Source organism: Anguilla anguilla, chromosome 14 (assembly GCF_013347855.1).
Source record: "Anguilla anguilla isolate fAngAng1 chromosome 14, fAngAng1.pri, whole genome shotgun sequence".
Classification (NCBI taxonomy): Eukaryota; Metazoa; Chordata; class Actinopteri; order Anguilliformes; family Anguillidae; genus Anguilla; species Anguilla anguilla.
In genome coordinates this window covers 35625868-35637992 of record NC_049214.1, presented here as the reverse complement: position 1 = coordinate 35637992, position 12125 = coordinate 35625868, and the positions used below count along the sequence as shown (strand labels likewise).

At 46.7% G+C, this 12125-nt stretch overlaps 1 protein-coding gene across 1 annotated transcript in view; it reads right to left on the bottom strand.

Moving 5' to 3' along the window:
* Positions 1–2439: 2439 nt before the first annotated feature.
* Positions 2440–12125, bottom strand: part of mfhas1 (malignant fibrous histiocytoma amplified sequence 1) — a 39633-nt gene continuing 29947 nt past the window's right edge. The window contains exons 2-3 of the mRNA XM_035392150.1: positions 2868–3177; positions 2440–2541 (exon numbers count right to left, since the gene is read on the bottom strand). Coding sequence (XP_035248041.1) covers positions 3047–3177 — 131 coding nt within the window. The 3' untranslated portion in view covers positions 2440–2541; positions 2868–3046. The remainder of the gene's footprint in view (positions 2542–2867; positions 3178–12125) is intronic.

The window sequence follows — 12125 nt, the reverse complement described above, 5'->3', positions numbered from 1 at the left end:
GTAGGATACATTTTAAAGCACATAGCGCTTCTCCCACCTGGCAAGGAAACCATACACACTTTTTACTGTACAGTACCGTCAGCGTGTACATCACACTGCAGGGCCATCTCACCACAACGATTCAGGATACATTCCTGGCGAACTGTACGGTGCCCCACTTGGAAATGCCACCCGCTCCTCCTCGGGGAAATAAACACACAGGACACGTACAGGAGAGTACTGAAAGTCATATACCGGTTTATTAGGATTTGGTGCTTTTCATGATCACGATGCGAGATGGTTTGAGCAGCTATACGTACATACAGCTCTGCACGTTCTCTCCCTGATTAGAGCCCATGCTGAACATTGCACTGTAAATAATGCTGAACGAGGCTGACGACTACTCGAGTCCTTTTACAAAAATAAAGATATTATATACAAAAAGTGTATCAACTGTGTTTTTCTTAAACATTTTACATATGTTTCGTGGTATCTATTTTTTTAATTACATTAAGACGTCCACATCTCCGGACGATGAAAACGAAGGAGGTGGCAAAACGCACAAGTGACCGGTTGAAGAACGCCGTGGGGAGAAAAATGTCTGAAACAAAATGTCCAAAAAGTTGTTTTCTCCCTCTTTTCATGATTCTTCCCAGTCTTCTTTCTGTCCATTTTGCACCCCCGAGATACATTTTTGGATGACCTTTAAGACCAGCCATTGAGCTTTCCCCTTGGGATGAGAAACAGATCACACACTTCACACAGAATGCTTTCTAAAGTTTGGTCAGAGATTGGCTACACTACACAGCAAAAATTCACATTTCAAATGTGGCACGGTCACTTGGCTTATATGCCTCTTGCTCCATGTCAGAAAAGTATTAACTTTGCCCCTTTAGCCAGCCCCTCGGTTTCTTGACACGCAAAGCAAAAATGGCACATGCAAAGGAATCATGATATACTATATGCACAAATCCTTTCAACACTCTGTAGAATCCCAGTTTTTTTTTTGGGCTGATGTAGCACTACATTGTAACCTGCAATTTGGGTTACCACATCCCATGTATTCAGTAAGTGAGGGAAACATTAGCTTTAGCAGATCCAAGAAGACTTTTCCTTTTGTCCACAGTTGAGCTGCAGGGTGGCGCTGGTGTTCATTATCACTCAGCACTCCATTGGCCCATTCAAGAAGTTGCCAACAGAGGTGAAATCACCTGACCTGGTTTCTTGGGCAATCGCCAACAATTCCGAGGGGTATAAGAAGAGTGGCAGCTCCTTACCTGGGTACGGCTCCGCCCCCCACCCCCCAGGCTGGATTTCAGAGGTGTGTGATTTACAGTGCCAACTCCCAGAAACTCCTGAGAAAAACTGCAAGTGCTTTGCGTGTCAAGAAGTGTGGGGAGCTGGGATGAGAGTCCCGCCAATGTGCCTGCTTCCATGTTTCAGAGCTTACTGGTACTGACTACAAGATTTGTGCAAGTTTTTAATTTTTGGGGGGGCACTCAAAATTTTACCCTCCACACAAGGTAAGTGCTTATTAAAACTCGTATTGGCTGGGTGGGTGGTCAGTCAAATAGGTTCTTCTTTTATTGTGCATGGTCATATAATCTCAAAACCAGTTGGCTCTGAAACACAGAAATCCGCATATCTGTGGAACTCTTCCACTCCTTAAATGAACCCATAAATCAGACCAAGGCCCAACGCCGGCATTAGATGCCCATGCAGATTCCTGATGGCGCTGACCTTTGGGCTCTACTATGGGTCAGGCCAGTGACCCCATGCACTTTGACCCCTGGAGCCCCACGTCCGTGTTGCACTGCTGAGACGAGGCCCATGTTGCCTGGGTGACAGTTCCATTGCTGCTGCCTGATTAGTTTACACCCCATGTCATGCCCCCCCCATCCCCCACCCCCCTCTTACTCCCTGCCCCTAGCCACTTGCTCTCATTCGGACAGGCCCAGTAGCCCAGCAGCATTGTGGGTAATAAAGAAGGCCCTCACCCATAACATTCTCCCACACCTGAAAGGCCATGGAACTGGAAACCGGGGATGGGCAGCATTTCAAATGTATCTGAAGAGTGCTTAACATCCATTTGAAATATGCATTTGCATTATATGTTTCCGTCTTTTTTATGTGGTATAACTTTTATTTTATTATTTTTCTTACTGATATGGACCTATGTGTCTGAAATAAAGTTAAATTGAATTGAATTGATCGCAATCCATAGATACATTTATATGGGAGGCGTTTTGCTTTTGAATTTTATTCAGTGCACTTTTGGCTCATCCTGGCTGGAAATACAGGCCTGGACCTGCTCATTCCTCCCCTCCCCTTCTCCACTTCTTCCTTCAACCCCGGAGGGTGGACGGATTGGATGGACAGACGGACGGACATTGCGCTGGAGGACGGAAGCAGACGGTGAGGGGGTGACTGCGGGGTAAAATATAGGAGTGTCTGTGAAAGTCCTGGCCAGCATCACACTGTGTTAACTGCTTCTGGACCCAACAGGTTTCCAAAGCTGCTGTTTCCTGCGACAGTTTAAACAAGCAGCCGAGCCAGGTGAACCTAGAGAGGGGAAAAGAATCAGAGACAAAAATAGGAAATGTGTGCTTTTTCTGCACCATCAGTTTGAGACACACAAAACTACAGTCTCATTAAAAAAACTATAACACAGCCATAATGCATTCCCAGTTTGGTAAACTAGCAGCTTTACAGGGAGCAACATAATGGACTACATATTAGTAATATTCAATAATTGTGTAACAATAGTTCAAATCCTCATGCGACTAAACCATAATTTCATGTTAATAAGTCGAAAAAAGCAGCTTTTTTTGCATGACACTGACACTGTTGTGTTTGTTAACTGAAAGCTGATTGGTCAGGGCACTTACCCATCTGCTCAGGCTGTCTGACTCTGCCCTCATGAGGGAAGGCAAGCCAGCAGAGGGCGCTGTGCAGAGACTGGGTGATGAGGCAGAAGTGGACAGAGGTGGTGTGGTGGTGTGGGGGCGTGCTGAGTGGCGGGCAGGGCTGGGTGGGGCCAGGGCACTGTGGTGTGGGGCGTGGGGTCTCATTTTAGGCAGGGGCTGACCACAGTGGGGGTGGGAGGGTACACCAGGGCTACGTTGACCCGCTCCGAGCCGTTCTTTGGGCAGATGATCTCGGTCATTCCCTCTGGCCGGGGCTGGCTGAGGAGCTCACCTGCAACAGAACAAAGTCAGAGACACATTACCTTCCATTTCATACATCAAATTTCACAGAGAGAGAGGGGGGAGAGCGAGAGAGAGAGAGAGAGAGAGAGAAAGAGAGAGGGGGGGTGAGAGTGAGAGAGGGAGAGAGAGAGAGAGAGAGAGACGGAGAGAGAGAGAGAGAGAGAGAGAGAGAGACGGAGAGAGAGTGAGAGCTCTAATGCAGTATATGTCAGAGACAGGCTGTTTGCTGATCTCTTCAGTGTGCCAGCACAATGGACCAAAGGCTCTTACAGGAAAGTGGCCGTGGTTCCTGCTGGTTTTACAATTGTATTTACTTAAGGAAAAATAAGACAGACTCACTTTGTTGAAGGCTTAACACTCTGCAGATATCTCAGTATAAAGGTTTCTCGATCAAATTTGAGCACCAAAGCATTACTTCTTGATCTGTTAATGTAAAACGTCACTTCATAATTATTTTTATTTTAAATGAATACTTCTAGCATGTCTCTGCATAGGTTATGTGCACCTTGGCAGGAGCCATTCAACACCCTGTTTTTACGACTCTTCATTGGCCCATCAGCACATCCAACATGGCTGCCACCAAACTCACTTGCACCTCTACTGTTCTTCTGATTTGCAAGGGCCTATATTATTTCTAGGCTGGTCCGATTGCTGCAGGTTAGCACAGGCAAGCGGGTATCTCTGCTCATTTATCCTCTCTGCACAGCCAGACGGTGTAACACAGAGAGGGCAAAACGATCAGGGACAGGCGTAAAGTGCCAACCTCCACAATCAACATGATTCTTAATGGTGGACATACCACAAAAACTGAGCTACCTGCCACGGTCTCTCAATAGTGTCAGCCTACAGCAGCAAGGCTACACGTAGAGGGCCTATCCACTTCTACTCTTAGTGGATAAGACCACATCATTGATTTGATCTGACATGTTTGGTGAAGTCACGTGCAACTGCAGCAGACTGCGTGCGCAACCTTTTGCGAGAATGTTCTGCAGTGGTCTGATACAACAGTGAACCAGCACTGGGGTGTACAGCTGGGAACAGGCCCGGAAAATAATTGGTGTCAAAAACAGCTAGCATAGGCACTGGCTCTCCAGAACCGTAGCGGTGCACCGCTGGTCCACAGCGATTTGCCTGTGGACTGACTCTGCTAATAAGTCATTTTAAACCGGCAGCCCCCCTGAGCCTCAGTAGCAGATGACAGCAGTGACTCCACTCCATTTTATAGCCCTCACTCCATCACTGTTCCTGTTCACACGAGTCCTCAGGCTATTTCTGCCATGCTCTCCGGTAGTGATTTTCCACCACTGACATGTTCTCCTGGTCTTGTTTATTTAGCCTGTGTTACAGCCTCAATGCTGAAAGACCGGTTGGTTGGTTATGGCTGAAAAGCAGTGCACAAATTTGAACAGTATAATTACACACAAACCCGCGCAACATGTGCAAACAGGATTTTCCCGACAACCTAAAATCTGAGGCCAGAAAAACAAATTCAACAGGCCAGACATGATGGGTAAACATTAGCATTTAAATGTTCAAAGCTGAAACTTTAAAGAGATACACCTTACAAATCTTTTAGACTGGCTGTGTAGAAAAGTGGTTAGGGAACTGGGCCTGTTACTAAAAAATTATAGGTTTAATTCCCAGGAGGGGCACTGCCATTGTAGCCCTGAGCAGGGTATTTAATCTGAATTGCATTAGTAAATAACCACATTGAACATTAAAAACTGTAAGAAGTAAGTTGCTCATTGGAACATTTATTTGGTTGCAGTGTTGACTGGGAGTGACTTGCACACAGTCCTTTGCTTTCTTTTCCCCCAATTACTTTGTTTGACCACTAGGGGGCATCTGCACTTCACTGCCACAGCAGACTGCCGCACTGTAAAATGACAACTGCTTTCCTTGGGACTTTATGAGGGGCTCAATAGGTCCTTTATTGTATCGCCCTGGAGACAGAGTAGGGATTAGGTGCATGGGGTTGGGGTGGGGGGGGGGGACGTGACTCAGCCCTCAGGCAGGTAGTGAGTGAGACATGTGCTAACGCTAATCAACACTATTGACTCAGGGCTGTTTCCTGAGTGAGGGCAGAGCGCTGGGCGTTGAACGCGATGCCCGGGTGGCGAGTCACATGCTCGGCTCTCCCAAGAGCTCAGCAGGATGGGAATAAAAAACAGAACTGCACGCTGTCCCACACGACCGACAGACAAACGGACAGAACCAAAAACAGAACTGCACGCTGCCCCACGCGACCAACAGACAAACGGACAGAACCAAAAGCAGAACTGCTCACTGCCCCACGCGACCAACAGCTAAATGGACAGAACCAACAGCCAAAGTCTTTTTCCTGCACACACACGATTCCTCCTGACAACCACCACCAAGAGCCACTTTAATTCAGTACAAACTAACAGTTATCACTTTAGACTGAATACTCAAATAGATAGACAGCTTAGCTTTTTTTTGGCCCACATGAGGAAATTCAATTGGTTATATAACGGTATAACAAAAAAACCAATTAATTAAAATAATTAATGGAAAATAATTAGGGTCAAGGGTGAACAGCTAATCAACAAATACAAAGAAACGCCGATACTGCCCACCAGGAGGCAGAGAGAGCCCAGCTGGGTGAGAGGCTCACTCCTTAATCATATGTGCTGACAAACCCATTAGACCTAGCGCTGTGATCGCAGCCATGGTGCAGTGTGTGATCTGACTGATGTGAATGTTAATATTAACTGCATAAATATATGGGCCATCACCCTTCCTAGTTCCTTTCTGACACATAATGTGGGATGCCCTGTTTGTTAAAACTAGTGTGGAGGCAGGGAAACTGCGGGGGCATGGGTGTAACTGGAGCCGGAATGGTCAGTGACCTTCACAGTTCTCCCCGGCGTGTACCCCTCTGCAAACCCGCTCAGCCTACTAAGGTACGATGGAAGGTTCTGGTCTCTGGCACTCATCGCGAGTGCGAACCAAAAGCATACTACTCCAGTTTTTTTTTTATTTTCAGAAAGACCACGCTGAGGAAGCCAACAGCTGCATCTGACATTACGTCAAATCTGCACATCTAATAAAAGTGTAAACGTGTGTCTTTACGATTAAACTATAGATAAAACTACCAAACAAGCACAGGGGCCATATTAACTTGTGCTACAGACAACTGTACGAAACAAAATGCTACACATCACTGTAATGATTTCTTATTATGCTTGAGAGTGCACAGTGATAATCAGACACTGTATGGTCAGTCTCAGGTGTCATCCTTGGCACAGCAATGTGGACTTCCCCATATAGCTTCTTATGTGATGCCTTTCAAATCCCTGAGAGCTACAGGGTCTATGGCAATCACTGAAATGCAAGCTGTGCAATCAGAGGCCGGAGACAGATACAGTCAGTCTGCCCGTGCAGACTGAGCTTCAGCTGTTCCTACCAGTGGAAGGACCTGGTGTCATGGCCGTGGTTATCAGCTGTGTGCAAGGCCATGATTTTACAGCAGCAGCAGCAGCAAGTCAGTCAGAGATAATGGTGTAGCGATCACAGGCTTCAAGCTCAACATCTATTTAGGCAAAGCTGAAGATGGAAATTTCCGTCCGAGAGTGAGAGGGCGAGGGCGAGGGAGGGAGGGAAAGAGAGAGCGAGAGAGAGAGTGAGAGATCCATGCAGCACATCGTCTTCAGTGAAGCATGTAATTTGTCCTAACCACTCTCGTCACTGTTATGTTAAGGAAGCAGATCCGAAGCAGGAGTTCTGACCCAATCAGGCAGTCCTTGGGCAAGAACAGGGCATGCTGGGATTGTACAGGGGATCAGCCTGGCGGAAGTGACAGCAATGCATCACATCATCCCGCCTGTTCACGGACCTTAAAGCAGGGCTCCGGGCCCTTTAACATTTATATCATGTGGATGTGTTGGGTCTTATAGCCTGTCTGCTGCCAGCCCATCCAGATGGTGTCAAGGTCATAGAATTTTCACTGTTTCACATGTATGTCTGAAAGCACAGCAGTCTCTCTGTCTCTGTCTCTTTCCTGAATATTAGAGTGGGCCTGTCACAGACTCACAGACAGGGATGGGTAAAAATACACTATCATTTGAATTTTTCTGATTTGCCTTTTTAGGTCTCTGATTGTCCAGTCCATATTTTTATGTCAATCTGTACTTTTGTTTTAATCTGTATCTTTGTGTAAGACACTTTGGGCTGCATATGTTGCATGAAAGGTGCTATTTAAATAAAGATATTATTATCATTAATAAAATAAAATGTACAAAATCTACTTGAATAAATTAATCTATAAACTACAATCTAAACAATGGAAGCACAGTAGTTTTCGGGTGTCACAGAGGTATCAACCATTATTGCATATGAAAACAACCAGTATTGCATATGAAACACATACTACACGCAAATACATATATGCAAAAAAACTGCCCATTCCTGGTCCAGTGCCTCCCTGGAGACATGCAGGACCTTGGAATTGTTCTGTCTTAAGGCAAGAAAGCACCCAGAAGAACATCATGTAGGCTATGCATTGCACGATGCTGTATACAGGGAATATATGGCTCAATTACTCTCCTGTTTTTTGCCCCAAATGCTACATGTGCAGGGTGGGGAGCCCCTTGCTGGTTGCAGGGTGGCAGTCCATAGCTGTAAGGGAACTGAAATTGTAACTGAAAGGTTGCAGGTTTCAGTTCCAGCTGGGAATTCCCAGCGGCTAACACAAAACATTTTTATATCCAGCTCTACAAATGTTTATAAAAATGTAATGTGTTAGTGGCTCAGGAGAAGAGCGTCTGCTAAATGTTGAAATGACCTTGGCAAGCTCCACCCAGTAAAGTAAAGGCCTAGGGGCAAGCTTCGCCCAGGTCTAAGTAAGAAGGCGTACAGTGGAAAGTTGTACGGTAAATTTAAACTTCTGATGGTTCCAGAAGCTGCCATGGGACATGAATTTGATACAGTGAGTTAGGTGTGTCACATTCTATTACTCAGGTACTTCAGGTTTTATTATTTTGTTTTTTCCTCTGCAATTTAATCCTGATATCTGATACCAATCTAAAATTTCAGCAACCCACTTGAAAAACATCACAGTTTTGGAGCTCAATGTAAATTTGCATTTTCCACACACGTTTAATATACATGTTTGCGTTGTGTGTGTAAAAGGGTCGGCTGGTTTGCCAAACCTCTTTCGTCTTCGACAGCTGCAAGTCCATACCAGATCTTGGTTTTGCCAGGGCAGGTGCAGATAGGCAAGGGCAAAATCCCAGCCTTTAAACCCCAAGCTGCTGCATTAGCCATGGGAGCCCTATGTGCTACCCAGTGTACCGCGATGAAGCCAATGTCCCAGTGACGTCCACTCAGCAATGGAAAACTGAACATACTTCCTTGTTAAAAGGTTTGCTTGCTCCATCCATATCCACATTTACCCATTATTTTTGACCCTCTTCCTGAATCAGACTGAAACTAACAAACAAGACGCGCACGACACCAGCTCATCCGTAGCCATGGATGAGCCAATCAGCAGCCCTCGTTAACTCAGCCATCTATATAAACTACAGACTCTCCCCCAGACCACGGTCAATTTTCTGATACTGGTTCGAACAAGTCAGTGATTGACCGCTCTCTGCAGCTCCACTCAACATGGGGTTGAGGAAGAGTCAGTTTCCCACCACTGACACGAGTGGGCATTGGCTCGCTCAAACGCAGGGTTGGGCAGAAGTGCACTAATACACAGATGGATACATAATTCAACATACCTCCCAAATAAATGTGTCTGTAAACTGCAATCAAACCAAACAGAAAAGAGGGGATGAAGTTAATAAAGTACATGCGAATACATGTCATTTCAAATACTGTCCTTCCTGAGACATCACAGGAAGAGGCAGGGCCTGTTGCCCCACAGCAGCAGCTCGGCAGGACAGGGGGGGAGAGTCCTTTTTAAGCATAAGGAAACACAAGGTTGATCATATGGGGGCAACATAGCTCAGGAGGTAAGACCGATTGTCCGGCAGTCGGAGGGTTGCCGGTTCAAACCCCGCCCTGGGCGTGTCGAAGTGTCCTTGAGCAAGACACCTAACCCCTAACTGCTCTGGCGAATGAGAGGCATCAATTGTAAAGCGCTTTGGATAAAAGCGCTATATAAATGCAGTCCATTTACCATCAGGGTTAGCGAGGAGCGCAGTTTTGGCAGTTGGACCACATGCACGTGCCGGCCTGACAGTAATGTAGGAATACCGATCGACAAACTTGCAGAACATCACCCATTGTGTCTGCCAACTGCTTTCCGGGCTATTAGAAATTCAATAGTGAGAGTGTCACTGACAATATTTACTTACAGATCGATATGAATACGAATTTGGGATATATCTGGATACTGTGGTGATGGGAGTACCTCTCTCTCTCTCTCTCTCTCTCTCTCTCTCTCTCTCTCAAAAAGCCTCTTTCTCTCACAAAATGCTGTATTCACGTGACCGGGTCGCCAGAGGAGTGCAGTTTGAATAAACTGCCTTTGCTCAGCGGGGTTACAGCCGAGGCTATATTACATAACCAGCACAAAACATTACCAAACACAGCACAGCACAAATGCTCTCTTCTCTCTGATGTGGGTCAGTCCAGCCCACTCTGCCAAACAGAAACGTCCCTCACTTGAACCTCAAAGACCCCCCATACCCCCCCCCCCCCCCCCCGCGCCAATCAGCGCTGGCATACAAAACATGGAGTGCTGGTGCTTGCTCGGGTGGGGGGGGGTGGCGAATTTGGCTCTGACTTCAAGGCCCTAGAATATGCTGTTGGTCCGCCCCCCCCCCCCCCCCCCCGCCCTCTCCGAAATAGCACTGCCAGGTGGAGAAACCATCCGCATTCCTCTCCTCACCAGCCACACTCACTCACTTCTGCTCCCTCCTTCGCCAGCCGCTAGATGTTTTCCTTCTTTTTTTTTCTCTTCTTCTGCAACGAAAAGCTTGGAAAGTGCCTTAAAAGGGAAAAAAAAAAAAAAAAACTCTGGACTCTTCTGGAAAAAAAAATGTAGCTATTTTCCTGTCTCGAGGAAAAAAAAAAGAAAAGAGAGAAAAGAGCAGAATTCCTGGCAGGACGCTGGAAGCCTAGCGTAGCGGTCAGGGCTCCGGCCAGCAGCCCCACAGTGGCGTTCCGAGGTCTCCGCGGCGCGCTTCCTTCCCCTTTGTGAGATTCCCGGCTCGGGACAAAGGAGCGTGGGCCGCCCTTTGTGTACCATCCGGCCCCCCCGAACCCCCACCCCACAGGAACAGCAGGGGGAATGCGCTCCCGAGCGGCCGATGCGTGAAAGCATGCGAGCATTGTCCCCCCCCCCCCACCCCACCAGGTCTCCATCCTCACGCTCTCCCAACATTTTCTGCCTTTTAGCAAAAAAACCGCTGCTAGTCAAACGATTCAGAACGGGAGTCCCTCAAAAAGTGGCCCAAAATACGCTGCCAAGTGCGGCGACATCGCTTCCTGTTTTGCATGTGTGGGAGGAAAAGGGAGGGGGGGGGGTGACTCTCGTGCACCTAGGCACATTAGTGCAGTGGCATTTCCTGTTTCAGCTGAATGAACCTCGTGTAGAAAAGCAAACACTCGAACCAAGAGGCAAACATGCAAATGTTTATATTAAAAATATGTAAGGCTTGTGTGAGTCAACAATACCGCCCCCGAGCCCAGCTTTTTAAGGCATCTCGGTTTGTTCTAACAACCGATGACTTGGCAATCCAGCTACGTTCCATCGGCTTGCCTCATGGGAATGGCTGCTGGAACACTTTTTTTTATAGATTAAGGAAGAGAAAAGAACAAGGGTTTACATTCTTTTGGCTTTCACTGGGCACAGCCATTCAAACCCATAAATATTTCACCGTCCAAATCCTTCTAAAAGAACAATGCTAATTTCTCTTTCCAGGCTCCCCATGGCTGACTCCCCACAGGGAAGGCGAGGCTGTATCCTGCGCGTGACACTGCAGCATCCGACTGGCTGAAGGAGAGGACGCTGCCTGAGCCACTTCATCACTCGCACACCTCCTCACCCACTGCTTTAACTAGCGTCCTCCATTAAAGCCTGTTAAATCAGGCCGATTCATTACCCTCAAAGCCAAAACCAAGGACGGGCAAAACCATAAATATATTATCTGAGTCCAATTAATAATCAAAATAAAACGTTGTCTCAATTACTCAAGAATTTAATATTGATTTACAAAATGACACTTTAGAACCTCAAAGTCCTGTGTCATAGCATTATTTTTGTATTACCTCTTTGTACATGTTAATGTACCTTTCAAAAAGTGATCTCTGATGTTTACTCTGTTCATAGCAAAAAGATATGATAAAGACCATTCCCATACTAACAGAGCCCTATAATTCTAACCTCTCAAAATCAGAATCAAATCAGGAAATCAGGCTTCTCAGACAATCGTCATCACAGCAGAATCTAAAGATGCTCACTCACACACAATGAAGCTGAACTCACGGTAGTGGCAGTAGTGCACTGAGCAGGATGTACATACTGTAGGACTACGCAGAGAAAATGCAGCAGACATCATCTGACGGGGGGGGGGGGGGTGGTACAGACACTGTGACAAAGCTGGCATCTCTCCCGGGTTGGGACAATGAGAAAGGCCTGTTTGCTGGCCGGTGGCCACCGGGCCTGACACTGTTACACGGCGAAGCGGTCACCACACACACACACTCTCTCTCCTCTTTCACAGCTCTATTTACGGATGACATTCATAGATGAGCAGCGCTGAGATATTAATGGACACATAAAGCAGAGTTGAAGGATAACCCTGCAGCAGGTTCCTCTGGGCCTAGGGTCCAAGCAGGGCAGCTAGGAGGACTCCGTTGACTATGAAAGATAAACGCGGTCGCAATGAATAAAAACTGCTAATTCCTCTCGAAGGAATTTCAGAGAGACAAATCCCTGGTTAAACCAGGAAATCCCCACCCCGC